Raw genomic sequence first — 19,100 nt, 5'->3', positions numbered from 1 at the left:
CTGTTACTGTGCAAAGGCAGCAGTAGTATGATGCAAGAAGGCTTTTCATCTTGGCTTGGCAGTCATAAGGCCCTTTCAGGTGCTATATGCTATGCAAATTAGTAACCTTTCCAAACCTCTGTTTTAAAGATCTCCTTAAGAATGCGTTTTCTGCAGAAGGAAGCACAGTGACCTCTTCCCACATGAGCTCTCCTGGCTGCCCAAGCACCGGGAGAAAGCACACTAGAATGCTGCTGTTTTCCATAGTGGTAGGAAACATTTTGTGTTTGTTCTCATGTCTTCCTCCTCTTCCCTGTACTCACATCCAGGCCATGTCCTTACCAGCCCTGCTTCATTGCCTCTGCACCGCTGCTACCTGGTGGGAGACAAGAGGGAAAATGGAGAGGAAAAAATGAGATCCTTGCCGTTTCAAAAGCAGCTTCTGGTGATACCATAGTCTGCAACAACCAAAGCACTTGATTGCCCATTAGAAATAGTATGTGACCCTCTAGTTGCATGTGACAGGAAAGAGCAAGTCTGATATAGGCAACATTTGAGATTAATTGATGACCTATGAGCATCCCTAAGAGCTTGTTTACAGAAACAGGACTTAGCTCATTTAGGCAGTATTTTTTGTAATACAACAACAGTTAATGTTTGTATGTTGTTCCTGATGGTGAAAAAAGTCTTAATAGAAGTAGTTTCAAAGGTGTGTATCAGTGCTGTATGCAGATTTTCCTCTTCAAAAATTACTTACCAAATACAAGTTCTCTAGTGGGACTGTGCAATTGAATGCTTGTAGTAGGTATTTGTTGTTCTTGTGTAGTTTATTTTAGTGTTATGTTACTACTGTTTAATTTGCCTGCAATTAAATTATTTTCTAATGTGCTATGATTAAAATGATACAGGTGGCCCTAGCATATGTTCTATTATTACTACATACATCTGTAAAATACAGCAAATATTTGATCTTTGACTGTATGATTGTTTTTTCTTAACTTGAATACCTGAGCCCTTTGTCCCAATTATTTACAGAAGTACTCAAATTTTATAATATTTCAGAAAGAGATTTTGAGGTATTTAGTTTAATTGCCTACTGTTCCAAACAGAGCTCAATCCTTCGGTGCTTATCACAGCTTCTGTCTTGGAAGCAAAACAAAATGCTTTGTTCAACAGAGGTTACTAAGGTGGTGCAAGCATAACGCTCTGAAACTGCGGAGTGCCTTACCAATACTTGTTGTTGCTGGGCCCATCCCTTATTAGCTGGGATTTGAGGGACTTTCCATCTCTTTCCTCTCTCATCCAAGAACAGCGATCTTGCATTTTTCTATGCAAACTCCACCTTTCTATGCTTTGTGTACATGCCAAACTCTGAGATGCACCATTCTCCATGCCTCTGGTAACTTACCCTCAGGGTAAATCAGTTCATCTCTGAAGACTAGGGAATGTATTTATAATGCATCAATAGTCACGTCTCCTCAGACCTGTAGACTGCAGCTTTGTACTGAGAATACTGGACATCAGGCAGATTTCTGCTGTGTTGTTGGTGGCAGTTGCCCTGTTTGACTTGGAGGGGACAGTGACCTACACCATAATAATCAGAATGTGCTGCTTGAGTCATGTATAGTACAGTATCAGAATATTTAGGGGCTTTTTTAGGTAAGAACTTAGGTAAAATTGCAGTTTGTCTTCATATATACATAGTAAATGTCTTGGATCCTCTGCTTTCTATCTCATGCTCTTGTTAGACTACTGTTTGTAGGATTATGATGTTTCAGAAATGTAGAACACATTAATTTTGTAATACTGTTAGTTGCATGCTAAAAAACATAGAAAGGTTTCTCGTATTTTAAGACTGCAAAAATGTTTTGTTCAGGTTGGTGTGACTTCCACAAATGGAGACTTGAAAGGATTTATAGATCAGAACCAGAGTCCAACAAAAGGTAAGAGAATTCTATTTGTATACATAGAAAAGAAGCGTACATTAAGACTTATTTCTCTCTTACGTTTACTAAATTAGTAGTATTGCTGATTTCACTGCATATGGTCTGTTCAGTTTTGGGAGACTCAGAATTTAAATGTCTGAAATGTGTTTCATACATCCACACTGGTGGTAGTTTTATTATTGGCATGCAAGTGTCAGTAACAAAGATTGGACGATCTTCAGGTTTTCAGAGGATGTAGTAAAAATAATTAGATAAAATAAGCCCTTTTTTTTCTTTCCTTGATGGTGAATGATGTGGTGAATTTTCTGATTTCTACCTCCCCCATGAAGTTCTCAGACTCTGTTGTAGTCCAAATGGGAGAGAAGGTGTTAAGCATGACTTCAGGGTTGGTGGTATCTTGTGGTACTTTTATGAGCATTCTGTACAATTTACAGTAGTAATTATATTTTGCCCTATCCTGTTGCATCTTAAGCATTTCTAGATTAATCACTTTTGACTCTAAAACAGTGTGTTGGCAGTCAGAACCAGCTATAGGATTCCAATAAAACAAAACAGCAACCCCTTACCAATGTTAGAAACCTTGAGAATTTTCAAGTCAGGAAATGCTTCAATCAAGCTTTCTAAGTAAATACTGGCTTGCTGTTATCGACTGCAATAAACAAATGCATATAGAAGCTGCAAGAATTGATTTTTGACTCATCACAGCATTTTAGGTGCATCAGACTTAAGAGTCTGAAAAAGTAAAAGTCTAAACAGGAAAAGGCTAGAGCTACAGTATCTTTCTAGTTTTCTAAACTATGCAGAACTTTACAGACTGGGTTTAGGTCTTTGAGAATTAATTTGTGGTGCACTGGTGAGATAATTGCCCTTTGTGTTGTATGCCTTTATTTTGTAATTATTGTCATGATACTATGGAAAAAGACTAAAGTAAGTACAACATTTGAAAATCATTTCTGTGAGAAAGCAATTTATTCTTCAGAGAATAACTAAATTGAGTAACTGTATAAACTATAGGACACTGCTGTTAGTAGTAATATCACATGATCCTTATCCCAGTTGTTAGTAGAGTTTGCTTCTGGGATGATGGATGTATTATTTACCTCCAGTCTTCTATATTTTTTAAATGTTATGCTCTAATGATTTATATTTTTTTAACCTTGAGGTGTACTTAAAAATCACTGACATCTGTTCAGATATAACATCTTTTTTGTGCTGGCTTTTTCTTCTTGGAGAATCAAATATTCCGTAAAAGCTGGAAAAACTTGCATGCCAGTATCTAAGCTGTCCCTTACTTTCAATCTGAAGTATTACTTCTGGCATGTCCACTGTTGAACCCATGAAGCTAAGGAAGGGGAAGGAAACTCCAGACAGGCATTCAGACCCACCATCTCCTAACAGGGCTTTGTGAGCTTCCTAATGAATACAGGTTTTATTGTTTTATCCATTATTTAAGTTAACTTATTTGCTAGAGTAAAACTAAATTAAATTTATTGCTATATGTCCAGGTGTGCTCATAATGTGCCTTTGCAGTGTTCTTAGAATGAAGTATGATGGATTTATGGTACGTTCAAGAGCAAAAGAGAGAGGCCATTTGCTCAAATAAGAATCTTTTTGAAAGTATCAGATTTCAAGTACTAGAAAATTTTGTTTAGAAACATTGCAGCATTTGGAGTTTTTTCTAAAAAGATTATTTACGGTGTGTGTTTATTTGTTATTTGCCTGTAGCACAAACATACTAATCTAGTACCAGTATTGCATTGAAGGAACACTTTGGATTCCAGCGCTGAGCCATGAGCACACAGCAAATTCCTTAAAAATTTTGTCTACTTTTTTTAATGAACTTTGATCTTTCCTTATACTGTGAAATCTATTGTGTAATCCTGGTTTTACTGGGTTTAAATCTGAAAAATGGTGGACTGTTCTTGATAAACCCATTGCTTTGCCACTTTGCCTAGTAACAGTAACGCTGCAGCCTGGGTCTTTGAGGATGCTGTTTCAAACTGCAGGAGAATGTCTTGAAACACCTAGCAAATCAGCCATTGCTGTTTCTGTACTCGTATGTACAGCTGCATCTCATTCTGTAGTATTAGCACCACTAGATAGTTATGTAGGGGAAATCTCCTGGCTTTTTCACATTAAAAATGCGTCATCAAAACAGCTTCACTTGACCCTTGCACTCTAAAATTGCTTTCTCTGCTTTTTTTTGTTCACAGGCTTAACTTTCAAAATCTCTTTTCTCCCTGAGTTTTTCCCGTGAACCATCTGAAGCAGTTACTGTGTTGCTGCTGTTCCAGTGTGTGTTTGATCAGGCTTCATTTATCTTTCCAACCATGACCTGTAGTATCCATGCACAATCTCCTGGATATTTTTCCAGATTTACTTTGCTACAGGAGAAGTTAATGCTCACAGACTGCTTAGGTATCTCAGTCTAACTTCTAAGTCTTCTAAGTACTGTTGTCTCACTTCTGCTGATTTTTAAATCCTGAATTACTGTTCCTAAATAGGTTGACAGTTTGTTTGGTTTATTTGGGGATTCAGTTTTCTTACTACTTGCTTGTTTCCTGTGCCTAATAGTGAATACTGTGGTCTTTTGGTCTTCTTGCTGTAGCTTTTTTTGATTCAGGCTTTTTGGAGTACTTTCAGTATTTTTTTTTATTCTTTGTATAGATGTCTGGGGAAAAGAAGCATTTCTGGTACCCAGCATATCTAAATGCAATACAGATTTACTAAGGAATTGGATGTTTTAGATGTGATGACTGCAGAATCAAAGCACATACATCCAAATTTTTAACCCTCATAAAAAGACTTACTGCTTAATTCTGAAGGGAACTAAATATTTCTTTCTGGGTGTGCCTAGAAGAAATACAGTGTTCAGCAGAGCATTAACTCAGAATGTTGTTCACTTTGGTTAGTCAGCAATTCCTGTTCAACAGTTTACTTTCCTACATTTGTTGCCTTTAACTCATAGGCAACAGGCTCTTTTGGCTCAGGGATCTCCAACTGGAGCTTTTTCACTCTGCTTGAAACAAATATTCATTGGATCTGAGAGGCAATGCCACATGCGGATGGCTTTTGACTGATGGCCAGGGTACTCCCCTAGTGCCAGGGACCACTTGTTGCAAGGACAGTCATGGGGTAAAGTGTTTTAAGTAGTTCACACAACACAGTCTGGATGTCTCCTTTCAGAAAAAGTCATTTTCACTCAGTCTTTGACATAGTAGATTCTTCTTGTTACAGGCAAAATTGTTCAGCTGTGGCAAACTGGGTTGACTGTGCTTTCCATATCTGAAAGTACCTGGCAGACTAGTTATTTAAAACTATTCCTGTAGGAGACCTGCCTTTTAGTTCTCCCAGACAGAAAAAAAATGGCCCTGGTTCTCACTCTTTAGTGAATGAATGCACTTGGGTAACTGAGTGCAGAAGGCGTGCTTCGTCTCGTGTTCTGGAGCACAGAGATGATTGTTGCTCCTAGCCTTGGGGAGAGATCTGTGCATTCGTGTTAGGTGTTCTTCTAGTGTTTTATCATGGATTGTGCCTGTTGGGAGAAACTGCTGGTATGCTTCATGCTAACAAGATTGACATGCTCCGGGGTGTAGGCAGAACTTTGGTGCCTAATACAGTTAATTGACAACAACTAAGATACTCCGTTATTTAGGCAAAATCCTAGATGTCTTTGTGGAGTTGGCCCATTCTATTAAAAATTATTAAGTATAATAGTTCAAGTTAGTTCTTTAACAGGTATAATTAGGTTTATGAATGAGCTGGATAGTGACAGTTCATTGGTGGGTTTGGGATCATTGTTTCAAGCTGTGATTGAATTAATTCAGACATACTGTAGAGTTTATGTTGAAAAGTTGCATGTGTAACCAGAAGAATTTAAAATTTAATCTGTTTGGGAGACATTCCTAGTCAGTAAGTTAAACGCAGTTTTGTAATCCTGTTGGTACATCATATAAAAATAGAAAAGCAAATCTTCTCCCATTGATTCCAAGCAGAGGGCATATCTGTGTTACCACTTGGTCACTTGTCCCATAAAGCCACCTCACCTGCCCTCTGTGCGTGCACATGGATGCCCAAGGCTTTGAGGGCTCCATCCTGGTTTAAAGAGTAGTCCCAGGGCTACCTGATCTGCTGAGTGTTGGAGTTGCAGGTATGAAGCCCTGTAACAACGTCAAAGTTTGCCTCAGATATTTCTTGCAAAATCATTTTAGCAGTCAAAGAAGCTGCTGTAAATCCAGTTGAGATGTGGTACCATCAGGTGAGCGCTCTTAATTCCACACACCTGAAATGAGTTAATTAGTTACGTTCTGCAGGGACAGGTAAAGGGACAGCCTGTCCTGGACATGCCTTTGAACGAAACACAGAACTCCAAATGTGAAAGCAACTGCAGATTTAAAAAACCTGCTCGATCTGTGCGGTCGCGCCGAAGAAGGTGAAGTGTGCTGGGCTGGGGCAGAGGTGGGGCTGCCCACCCTGCCGGCCGCCCGGGGCGGGGGGCACGGCGGGGCGGGGGGCACGGCGGGGCGGGGGGCAGCCCCCCGCTGCAGCTGCTGCCCCGGCGGCCCAGCACCGCGCCCCCCCGGCCCGAGCAGGGGCCGCGCTGGCTGCTGCGGGCGCTGGGCTTCGCTTTGCCCCCTCGGGACAGGGGCGTTCCGGCCCCGAGACGCCGCCTGGGGAAGTGCATTTCCAACCCCTCCCGGCGGAATCGGGGAACGCCGCGGGAATGGCCGCGTCCGCGCGAGGGAGAGGGGCGGCCTCGGGCGGCCCGGGGGCTCCGCGGGGCGGGCTGGGCGCGCCATTGCTCCCGCCTGGTCGGGCCGCCATCGCCCGGGGGCCGCCATCGCCCGCGCTGCGGCAGAGGCGGCCCGGCCGGCCCCCGCGCTGCCCGTGCCCGCTCGCTGGCTTGCCGGCTGTAAACGCGACGCGGTGGCCCCTCGCGGCGGGCGGCGGTGTCCGCGCTCTGAAGAGGCGCTGCCGCGGGGGTCCCCGCCGCCTGAGGCCGGGAGGGGCGCGCAGAAGCCGAGCCGCGGCCTGCACTGGGCGTTGTTACGGGGAAGCGCGCTCCTGAGGTGCCGGGTGTGTGGCGCGGCAGAGGCGTGCGCTGCCCTCCGTGGAACCTCGACAGGCTGGAGAGAGACATTCATCGCGGCAGGGAACGGCCCCTGCACCAGCGCAGGCTGGGGCCGACCGGCTGGACGGCAGTTGTGTGGGAAGGGACCGGGGTGCTGGTGGGGAGCAAACCGATGGTGAGCCAGCGAGGAGCCCTGGCCAGGGGGAAGGCTAACTGTGTCCTGGCTGCGTGGGGAGGAGTGGGCCGCGATGGGATGCACCCCTGAGTGCTGAGAGAGCTGGTAGGCGTTATCGCTAGGCCACTCTCCATCATCTTTGGAAGGTCATGGAGGACAGGAGAGGTGCCTGGGGACTGGAGGAAAGCCAGTGTCACTCTAGTGTTCACAAAGGGCAGGAAAGAAGACCCAGAAAACTTGAGGCCAGTCAGTCTCACTTCGATCCCTGGGAAGGTGATGGAACAGCTCATTCTGGAGGTCATCTTGAAGCATGTAGAAGAAAAGAAGGTTATCAGGAGTAGTCAACACGGATTCACCAAGGGGAAACCACGCCTGCCCAGTCCAGTAGCCTTCTAGGATGGAATGGCTGGCTGGGTAGATGAGGGGAGGGCAGTGGATGGTGCCTACCCTGACCTCTCAGCCAGGCTTTTGCCGCTGTCTCCCGTAACACCCTCCCAGGTGAGCACAGGCGGTGTGGGTCAGGCGAGCGGGCAGCGAGGTGGGCTGAGAACGGGCGGGATGGCGGAGCTCAGAGGGCTGTGACCAGCGGCGCAGGGGCCAGCTGGAGGCCTGTAGCTCACGGTGTTCCCCAGGGTCAGTGCTGGGTCCAGCCCTGTGCAGCTCATCCATCAGCGGCCTGGGTGGAGGGGCAGGGGCACCCTCAGCCAGTCTGGGGGTGGTGCGGAACTGGGAGGAGTGGCTGGTGCACCGGGAGGCTGCGCTGCCATTCAGCCAGACCTGGGCAGGCCAGAGGGAACCTGGTGAAGTTCAGCAAAGGCAAGTGCAGGGTCCTGCCCCTGGGGAGGAGCAGCCCCACGCACCAGCACGGGCTGGGGCTGACCTGCTGGGGGGCAGCTCTGCGGGGAAGGACCTGGGAGTGCTGGTGGGCAGCAAGGTGCCCATGGGCCAGCAGCGTGCCCGTGTGGCCAAGGTGGCCAGTGGGACCCTGGGGTGCACTGGGAGGGCCATGGCCAGCAGGTGGAGGGAGGTGATCCCCCCTCTGCTCTGCCCTGGTGAGGCACATCTGGAGTGCTGTGCCCAGTGCTGAGCTGCCCAGGTCAGGGGAGACTGGGAACTACTGGAGAGGGTCCAGTGGAGGGCTATGGAGATGGTGAGGGGACTGGAGCATCTCTCATGTGAGGAGAGGCTGAGAGAGCTGGGAATGTTTAGCCTGGGGAAGACTGAGAGCGTATGTATCTACATATAATGATATATACATATATATCAATATGTATAAATATCTGAAAGACTAAATGTCAAGAGGATGGGGCCAGGCTCTTTTCAGTAGTGGCCAGTGATAAAACAAGGGGCAACAGGCACAAACTTCCACACAGGAAGTTCCTTCTGAATATGAGGAATAACTTCTTCGAGGGTGATGGAGCACTGGGACAGGCTGCCCAGAGAGGTTGTGGCATCTCCTCTGGAGACAGTCAAAACCTACGTGGATATGATGCTGCGCAGCCTACTGTAGCAGGAGGTTGGACTTGGATGATCTCTAGAGGTTCCTTCCAACCCTGACCATTCTGTGAGTATTGACAGCAGGTCAAGGGAGATGACCCTTCCCTTCCATGAGCCCTGGTGAGGTCACTCCTGGAGTACTGGGTCCAGTTATGGGGCTCCCCAGTGAAAGGGAGATGCAGACATACTAGAGTCCAGCCAAGGGGCATTAATATCATGAAGGGACTGGAACATCCCTCATATGAGGAAAGGCTGAGAGAGCTGGGACTGTATGCTGGAGAAGAGAAGGCTCATGGAGGAACTTGGCAGTGTACATAAATACCTGAAGGGAGGGTACATAGAGGCTGGAGCCAGGGTCTGTTCAGTGGTGCCTAGTGACAGGACCAGACATGGGCACAAATGGAAACACAGGAGGTTTTCTCTGAACTTCAGGAAACACTTTTTTTACTGTGAGGGTGACAGACCACTGGCACAGGTTGCCCAGAGAGGGTGTCAAGTCTCCAGCCATGGAGATCCTCAGAAGCTGTCTGGACACGGTCCTGGGCAGGCTGCTCTGGCTGACCCTGCTTGAGCAGAGGTTTGGACAAGATGGCATGTGGAGGTCCCTCCCAACCATTCTGTGATTCTGTCTGCGGATTCTTGTAACTTTGCTTGTTAAGTACATGTTTTGCCAAGAGTGGTTTAGGTTGGGAAGGGGTGGTGTTGGATACGAGTTCATGTTTTTCATAAACTTCAGAAGTTGAGCATTGGTTAGAGTTACTACAGTTAAAATAAAAACAACGGCAAAATCGGTAGAAATTACCAGGGAGGCTTGGTTTTGGGAAAAAAAAAGTTCTTACCAGACTCTGAGCCGCAAAACTCCCAATGACAATTTGTTTCTGAAAAAAAATGCCTCCTGCAACAAGGTAGTTTTGTTCAAAACTCATAGCTGCTGATAGGAATTAAGAGGTGATACATTTGATATAAAAGGAAGAAAGTCTAGGAAGGACTAACTTGCATTTGATAGGTTGCATTTTCAGTTATACAGTTTCCGAAGTCTTGTTTAGGCATGCTTCTAGCTTATTTTAAAAGTACTTTGCATACGTGATCTGCAAGTAAGAGATATTCCCAAAAGTAAATCAGGTCAATTAAATACAGAGAGAAGTCACCTGGCAGCACAAGCTTAATTTTCAATAGATAATGACCTGAAAATTCAAAGAACTCAGAATTTGTAAGTGCCTGTAAAAAAAAAAATAATTACAAAAGTTACTGAAACTATATTTTGTTCTCTTTCGTGGGGAATATTCTTGCACGTAAAAAATTAATATTTCACAGGTTAACCATTCTGTTTGCCTCCTAAACAAGATAGTGTGTCTGTATCTCAGTGAAGACACTGGGTAATGATCCACTTTTGTCTATTAACAGTGAGTTGACAGTTACTAGTTAATCAGGTGTCGAAGAAGGAAGCAACAGTTACCACTTGGTTGACTATGGGTGACATACTTGATTCCCATCTTAAGATGTGTAATGTGGACTAACACAGTAGTTTTGGTGAATTTTACTGTCCTCGGTTAAAACTTTTTTGTTACTATATTCTTAAAACTATGAATTTTCGTGGTGGTCTCTCTATTGCTGTGGAGGGAAGTGGGAGTCCAGCTATAGACCACCAGTCTTGCGACAGGCTCTGTGAGGGAGGATCCCTTACTCAGACCAAATTGTAATCCAGATTGCTTTGGGTGGGAATCTTAATTTTTAATACAACTTCACAATGAACTTTGTTCCAATACATATTTTTTTTATGCAGCACCTAACTTATTACTAAGTCTTTATATGGCTGACGTTTTAGAAACTTTTCAATGCACAGGACTGCCATATGCCTACGTTACTGTAATGGAAGCAGTAAGGCAGGCATCTGTCTCTATTTTTTCATTCTTTTTTCTTCTAATTAACGTATTTACCATTTTCTGCCTTTTCTTGTGATACAATCTTTTGCTTGCTTTAACAGACATCTCTGGCAACAATGCCAGTTAAGTCAGATGTGGTCACCTCACAGCTGCTTTTAAACATTTTCCTTTTCTTTGTGCTAGTGTCGCTGCGTAGGTGTCTGAGCAGTTCAATGGACTGGGGAACAGATTCAGCCAAAACCCACCCGTTGTTCCCCCTTGCCAAAGGAAAAGAAGGCAAGTTCACCGCATAGCCATGGCCATGGCTGTGCTCGCTTGCAGGCAGGAGTCAGCACTTGGGATGAGGTTTGCATAAACAAATGCTAGTGGCAGTGTGCTGAATATCTGACCAGGGGGTGGCGTGCCTGAAGAGCATTGGGAGTTCATTGTGTGCTTGAAGAGATCTGCTAAAATGACCAAGACAACAGAATGGGTTATCAGTGGGCCTGCGCTTGGTACTTTGAGATTCATGTAACTGCTCTAAAGTTGTCCCAAATGGACAGAAGTCTGAAAATATATTGGTCAGTGTAAGCCTGACGTACACTGAAACATAGTCTGCCCCATTTTGGTTTTCTTTTTTCCCACAGATCTCTTTGATTTCATGTATTTCTAGATATGTATGTGCTTCTACAGGCTATGGAAGTTTTAAAAGTTAGGTTTATAACATAGTAAGTTTGTGCAATCAAATGAAGTGTACCAAGAAAACATGCTTATACTAATAGCATGTTAATAATTCAGTTTTTCTATATGCTTCTGTAATACTGTGTCCTGATCCTGAAGATCAATTTATGTTTTAGTGTAATAGAGGACCCTAAAGAAACTTCACACATGTTATTGCAAAATATCGTAATGGACTTCCAGTATTTCACAAATCTGAACTGGGTTTTTTTGCCGTTTCAGAGCTCTGAATATGAAATCCAAATCACCAACATTGCCCTGGTGTTTTGCCTAAAAATCCAAAGATGATTTGTTGTTGTTGATACATGCATTGTGTGTGACCCTAGTGCATTGGTCTGTGCTCCCCATCAGCTATGGTTTCCTTCAAACTGGCTGTGGTAGATTCTATGGATTCTCTGGACGATGTTGTTTCTGATTATCTTTGCAACTAAGCTGCAGACTTAACAGATTTAGTTATACAGGGAAAAAATCGCTAAAACCTTTTTAGCTTCGTATTTGTATAGGAGTTCCACGTTTGTGTGAAGTTAAGCTATTTAGGATGCCACATAACGGTTTAAAGTTAGTCTTGTGAGATGGTTAGTTAGTGTGTGCATGTGAGCATACATGTACATAAACATGAGTAACTGTTCTGTTGACTGCTTGAAGCTGAAGATCATTTAAACTGAATTTTTCTTTATGTGTGCAAGTAAAAATATTTTGCAAACGCTGAGAAGAGTAATAGTTATGTAATGATCATGTTTTTCTGAATATAAAAGAACAGCAACACTGGGTTTTTTCCATGAGAAACAAGAGTAGTGGTGACTGAAGGATGGAAAAATAGTTTATGTATTATGTATAGAAGCTTTTGTTCTAAGAGAAACATCTATGTCCATTGGCAGATTTTTACTTTGAATTTGCATCAGTGACAAGCATGCCCGGTTTGTAGTGGTGTTATATTGCAGTTAAAGCCTCTCTATGAGAGTTTTAAGTGGATTTCTTTCCTGTGTGCTCAATTTTCCATAGGTAAAATGGGAATAATGACACTGACCTCCTTTGTGCTTTGAAAGTACTGCTGAGAAACAGTATGTAAGAATTTAGTATTATTATACAAATCATTCTAGTTTGATCCATCGTTGCTGACCTTTTTGATCCATGCAGTAGGATTACCGTGACTAGGAGGCTGATGGGTCTTACTGTGTTCAGCTTACCGCTGTATGCACTACTGTTTTCAGTGGAACATAAATCAGTGTAATCTTTTTTGTCCCCAAATGGTGGACATTATTAAGACTTGGCATTTATTTGGAATTTGATCATGTTTAAAATCTTTATAATTACTATGTGATAAAGTGTATACGATTAGTTTGGTTATATTTCTACTTCAAGTTGAATACAAAAATCGTTCAATATTTTTTTGTCTGATGAGTATTTTTAAATGATCTACATACTGTGACATGTACTTCCTCCTACTTTTTCTATGCTGTTCTATAAATAAGACTTGAAGAGATTGTTCCTGTTGATGCTTGCTGTTTTGTAATAGTACCTTGCCTTCAAAACTTTAGAAATCACCAGTTCTTCAGCAAACAAAGGTGCACTAATCTCAAAAATTTGGTGTAAGATACAGGTAGTCATCTTAGCAAGCAGGTGCCTGCTTTCTGAGCTGGTTGTACTTGGGTGGGCAATTTCCATTTCATAGTGATGTTTTTACTGTGCTGGGACAGGTCCTGGCCAGCTCCAGGTCTTCCAGTGGCAGCTGTATGCCAAAACCCTGGCCTGCTGCCTTGTGAGGGCTGCGGGCAGGGCAGGATGCTCTTGGAATTGGGATTTCTTTTTGTTTAGAGAAGAGTAGTGATGCTGGCGGTACTGACTGCAAGATCCGTCTCTTCAGGTTGGGTGCTGATGTGAACTTATTTGCAAATGCATTAGTTTTTTGGAGCAGTTAATTGAACCAACTATCGTGTTTGCTGTGAAGAGAGATGCGAAGGTGGTGTTTTCACCATTGAATATTTGGAGCAGTTGAGGTCACATGAGTGTCTGGACTATGACACTATTTTTGAAATAAAAAAAAAAAAAGAAGAAGAGGAGGAAGGGAGTGTTCTATTCAGAAGTGAAAAAAACTTTTTGTTTACCATTTTTTCAGCTGTTGTTAAACACACAGAATGACCTCTTACTGTGAAAAATGTAGTTGCTTTTTCCTTCTGTCTGTGGTGGATGAAAGAGACCTCACTCATAAAAAGAAACTGGTCCCTTTCTATCCTATCTGTGTTTAAGAGTCTATGCATTTACACATTTATATTTACCCATAAAGAAATTCAAGAGAAAGGACAAGGGCAGAGAAAGATCTCTCTGAAAACTTGATTAGCTCTTAAGATCATTTTGACACTGCTGCTGCCAAATGGGGGATTTGTGTAGGGATTAGAACACGAGGATCTTCCTTACTGACAGTAACTCTAGCCAAAAAGACTTAAATATATGTCATATGTAGGTGACTTTTTTTTTTTACAACCAAGTCAAGTAATCTGAACAATTCTTGTGTTTACTGAAGTTGTCCTAATGGTGACTGTACACATTTATCTAGGTATCCTTGTAAATGAAGACATGGTGCAGCAGTAGCTCTTAATTAGTGTTTTTTCCAGGAATGCTAAAGTAAATCTGGTGGTTGTGTGTGGCTTTGGCCATGGGTAGTGTATTTTTAAGCTACAGTTTTCAAGAGTCTGCATGCGTGTGCGGGGGGAGGTACACACATGCATATGTTAAAAACTGTTGCCAGTGCAAATCGATTACAGTGTGCGCAGCAGTTGCTGTGGGACGTGTACATTTGACTGTGCTGCTTGTAAGGGCACAGTAAGTCTGACACACGTCAGTCTTACATTGTGGAACATGATGTTACAGTGCCTCTTGCAGGCCAGGAAGTGTTGCTGGAGACGCTCTGTGGTGTAGCCCTACGGAAAGAGAACTGTAAGCCAAATGCTGGCATTTCAGACTTCTACTGCACTTTGCCATGGGACTGTACATTGTCGACACCAGAGAAGTAATTTATCTCTTTTTGCTGGTAAGAGAAAGGACAAGGAGAAATAGCATGAGAGCTGGTCTTGGAGAAAAAGGGGTCAAAAGTTTCAGCTGCAGCAGCAAAGAGGAAAATTTCTGCGGCAGTACTGGGAAGTGACAGGCTTGTCACTGATGACCACAGCCTGCAGTGAGAGGGCAGGCTAGGTTTTCATGGAATATGCTAGCACAGCTTAGCAAATCCTGGACAAAATCCTGTAGCAGAAGTAAAATTGACAAGTAACTGGCCCGTTCAGAGAACTATTTTGAGCTCAGAATGGGAACACAGTGTACGTAAACCATGAATTACTGTTGTCTTGTGCACTCTGGCTCTTACCTCACAGAAAGTGTTTTGTAACAGTAAGGATTTACTGTGGGGATGAGCTTGTGAGTGTGTGGGGTTTATAAGTGGTTTGTTGGGTGGTTTTTCTAGATTAGTTAGGTGACTGATGACTAGTCATTAGTGAATTACTCTACTGAATAGAGAAGCAAGATACTTTTGAAGATGTTCTCACGTACAGATTTGCCTTTTGTAAAATTAATGGTAAGTTACTCCTGATGCCAAAGGAATTTACACAGAACATTAGAACATCCTTGCCTCAAATTGTAAATATTTCTCATATCTCTGTTCATTTTTTTATAAAGGTAAGACTTTGTGCATGTCTGCATCTTTTTCTACTTCTGTGCTGTAGGTACAGAAGATCCTTTTTATCTCGAATGTGTTGCTTCTGCTTCATAATACAGAGAAGTTACACTGTTGAGTTTATAATTTTCCAGTTGCCTCATGGCAGATCAGAGGTATACTAAAATTAAGAAAAAAAACCCAAACCAGAAACATGGTTCAGGACCAAGTAAGAAGAGTGGGCAGTGGAGGAGAACAGGTTATATGAGAAAAGACCAGGGAACAGAGGTATCCGCAACACCACTGAGTCACCCTGGGACCATGTGGGCTAAGCTGAGTGTTAACCAGCTCCCATGGAAGGAGGGCAGGGCAGGGCAGCGGTGAGTGCTGGTGTCTGCACTGTTCTGAAGGAACCTGTCACCTCAGATGCCTTCAGTTTGTCTGCTAGTGCCAGAGAGCGTTAAGTAGCTTTTCAGGAGCCGATCTTTGTCCTTACAGCTCGTGACCCCAGCTAGACCCAAGCTGACTCTTGATCACAAGGCAGTGGCAGCTCTTCCTTGTATTTCATTCTGCCTCCAGACCCACCGCTGTCATTGCCCATGTTGAGTAAGGCTGTGCATGAGAATGGGGGGAGGTGTTTGACCAAGTGCCAGCTCTCTTGCCTTGAGACTGTCATAGAGACAAGAGCTGCTGCTGCCAGTGTCCATAGATAAATGTGTTCACTGCTTTGAGTGGCTTGTGCACAACAGTTCGAACACTCATGGGCTAATGCTAGTGCTGCATGACAGTTTTGATTAAGACATTAAGTCTGAATAATTGAGATTACAAGATATGATGTAGAATAAAGGAGGAACAGCAGTATGTGCAAGGCTCTCAGCACAGAGCTGTGTTCCTCTGTGTGAAGCCCGGATGAGTTAGATCTGTAGGCAGTCCAGGATCGCAAAGATGATAAATATCTTGGGATAAGAACACACCGGGTTAGAGATGGCATGGTTGGCTTTATCTTGACGTCCAGCTGCCTGCACTGTTACTTCAGGTAAGTTGTAAAGGTGTTATTTGCTCCATCTGCACAGTGATGGCCTGTGATAATGTGTATAGAATACTGCAGATGAATATACTTTGTAGAATATATTCAGATGAGGAATGGCTATGAAGATATATGGATACGTATTTTGTACGTGTGCTTATGATGATAAATAGGATTTGTATGCTGCCTTCTTTCTAGAAGTATACTCACTAACTTTTAATGCTGAGGTAACGCAGGCTGTGTGCTCTTTGTCTTACGCAAGAAGAACCTGTTTCTGGACATAAAATACTAGCACATAATTTTAAAGGTAAGGTGGTGAAGGGGTAGTTTTGTGAGGTGTCCTTGTGACATCTGCTAAAAGGTTTGGAGGCTGTTATGTGAGGGTGTGTTTGTAGTATATGAGGCAAAAAAGCTAACCTGATTCCAAAATGTTAAAATTATGTGAAAATTTACTGAAATGTTGTTCATAGGTTAGTAAAGAAGCAATCTAAAACTTTCTAAATGTCTTTTTATCTCTCATTTTAGGTAATATTTCAATAATCACATTACCAGTTTCCAGCACCAACTCCCCAACCAAGATTTTGCCAAAAACTTTAGGACCAATCAATGTGAATGTTGGACCCCAAATGGTAAGTTTTGCAACTCCAGCAATGCTAACTTGTGTAACTGGCTGGGTGACTTCCTGTTGCTGTAATACAGAAAAGTGAAAAACAAAGATGTGAACAGTACTAGGAACTTGCTGCTTCCTGCCTCAGCTGCAAAGGCTGCTGAAATGCCCCACCTGGATGGAAAGGGGATGGTGTGTGTACAGCAGGCTTGGCGTGCCAGAACTGCCACTCCTAATGACCATCTTGTATGTGACCTTAGGGGATACCCATCTTCCTGGCTTTGAATGGAAACAGCTTTACCAGCTGATATTTTAACTATTGCTCAAAAAGTGTATTAAGAAAGAAAATTCATTAAGGATGTTATCAATACTCTTTGAATAATTTGAGTTGTTCTCACCAGTACATCTCCAGCATTGCCAAACAGTAAATGTCTCAGATGTGTGGCTAGAGAAGTAAGTCGTTGAAACTATGCTTCTTTAAAACTGTCTCTTCCTGTCAGTGATAACTGTATCTGAGTGTATATTGCTGTTCCAGGGATTTCGATCTGGTTTTGAGAAAAATTCTCAGTTTTCTGGTGGCCAAACTAAACTGTTTCTAGTGACATGATGCCTACTTGCCAAGCACTTAGGCTGAGTTTGAGAACCTTGTGATGTGTTTCATAAATAATTGTGCTGGGTCTTTTTCACATCAGCAGTTACTACCGTTCTTCAGTGGCTTTTATCCCAGTTGGGCCGGTAGGCACAAGCGTTGCAGCCAGGCCCCCCGAGCTGCACTCCCCACTGTTGAGCTCTTGGTCTGAAGTATTAGCTGTGGGCTGCCCACGGCGGAATGGTCCTGCTCAGTGCACCGGTGCTGATGCAGGTGTGGCTAGAGCATGTGCCCTGTAGCATTTCACTGGAATAGTTCTACTACAAAAGATGTATTTTGAGTGCAATAAATAATAGCCAAGAACAGGGGAAAGCAGTAAGCAGTCAGGTAATGCAGTTCCTATTCTTACAAGTGACTTCTCAAGACCCTGCTTTTGGTTTAAATGAACTCTAGTCATGGTTTAGGTTCTACAGCACGTAGAAGTTACAAAAGCTTACAGGGTGGTGTGAGACACTTTTGGGGGGTCTTAATTTTTAAATTATTTAATTATTTTTAATTATTTTATTTGGCTGCTTTGCAAGGACAGGTCTATATTCAGAAAACATTTTCTTATTAAACAGCCATTAAAACAGGCCTCCTAAGACATCCAGTGTATGGCTGTGTTGTGTGCCAGACTGTATAAAAGAGAGTGTTCCCAAGTTGGTGACAGTGGGAATGTTAGCGTTTGGCATCTCACCTGTGTTAGCAAGATCCTGCTGCTGTGAGGGGGTGTTGGCTTTATCTAACCCCTGTCGGTTACAGCCCCCGTGGCTGCTCCAGGCCCTTCCAGCCGGCACACAGCCCTGGGACCAGTGGAGCGGGCTGTTGGCTGAATGGTGACCATGGGTCTGCATGCCTTGGGGTACAGCTGTGCAGACAGTGCAGTTAGGTTGCGGGCTGGATTCTTGCGTACTGGTGTTTGTTATGGCTTCTTTAGATTCAGTTCATAGGTGTAAATTTAATGGCATAAGTACTATTGATGTTAGTGCTTAATTACGTGGATTTAACACGTTCATTTAACAAGGCGCTCTATTTGCTAAAGTAGGATGATATTTTCTTCTTCTGTTTTATGCTATGCAGTGAATTTATGTGATTGCTTCAGGCAGACTGGAAAAATGTTTGCTGCTTAGATGGAATTAGTCCTCTGAAAATACACTGTCATACTTTTGGTGAAAGCAACAGTACATTTGAAACTGACACCGAGATAACAGTGCTTTGTACACTCCTGACATCTGTGCATTGTATCCAAGAACTTTCAGCTTTAAGGACAGGCTGTAGGTGGGGGGGGGGGGGGTTGTGCTTGTGCAGCTACTGCCTGGAAATGCCCCTCAAACTGGGAGAGCTGCCTGCTGCTGGCCCACGGCAGGGCGGGATGCACACGAAGGGATTTTGCCACCTCGGTTTAGTACAGCGGTTGTCAAAAGCAGGTTAGGAGGAGATTGGGCATAACCCACTCTTTATGACATGTTTGATCTGTGGTTTACAAGACATCAGTAGAGCAGTGTGAAATGTCGGAGAGGGTGAAACACGTCTCCTATGCAAAGTAGTTAAAATCTTGTCTCTCTGGCACATGTCTGCTGTGTGCTGGCAGAACCATATGCTTACTGTGAATAGATGTTATATATAGTGTTGCAAGAAATTGTTAAAAAGTTACTGGGTGGGATCGATGTTTAATTGAAATGCTGCATTACTGATTCTGACTTGCATACTGATGTTACACCGGTGCTGAACTTAAGCTTTTAAAAATTGATCGTTCTCTCACAAAACGTTTCTGACTGTAATCTGAGGTAGCAGGAAGGTGATAAAAGTTGGTCCCTTTCCTGTGTCTGCATGCAGCCTGTAAAGCAGCCAGCTGGGGATCTTTTGTTCTCCAGTACCAACCAGTAAATGTTTAACTTGTTCCTGAGTTTTGGTTTCCCTAAATTTC

General features: G+C 43.4%; 1 protein-coding gene across 4 annotated transcripts in view; it reads left to right on the top strand.

Moving 5' to 3' along the window:
• TFDP2 (transcription factor Dp-2) overlaps positions 1 to 19,100 on the top strand; it is a 63,000-nt gene that overhangs the window by 17,089 nt on the left and 26,811 nt on the right. For 3 of the 4 annotated variants that reach the window (XM_040612822.1, XM_040612823.1, XM_040612820.1), the window contains exons 3-4: positions 1,856 to 1,922; positions 16,464 to 16,567. In XM_040612822.1, coding sequence (XP_040468756.1) covers positions 1,856 to 1,922; positions 16,464 to 16,567 — 171 coding nt within the window. Of the gene's footprint in view, positions 1 to 1,855; positions 1,923 to 7,504; positions 7,670 to 16,463; positions 16,568 to 19,100 lie in introns of those variants that run through there. The other variant, XM_040612824.1, reaches the window with a different exon arrangement.

This window comes from Falco naumanni, chromosome 13 (genome assembly GCF_017639655.2).
Source record: "Falco naumanni isolate bFalNau1 chromosome 13, bFalNau1.pat, whole genome shotgun sequence".
NCBI classification, from domain to species: domain Eukaryota; kingdom Metazoa; phylum Chordata; class Aves; order Falconiformes; family Falconidae; genus Falco; species Falco naumanni.
This window is presented reverse-complemented; position numbering and strand designations above follow the sequence as displayed.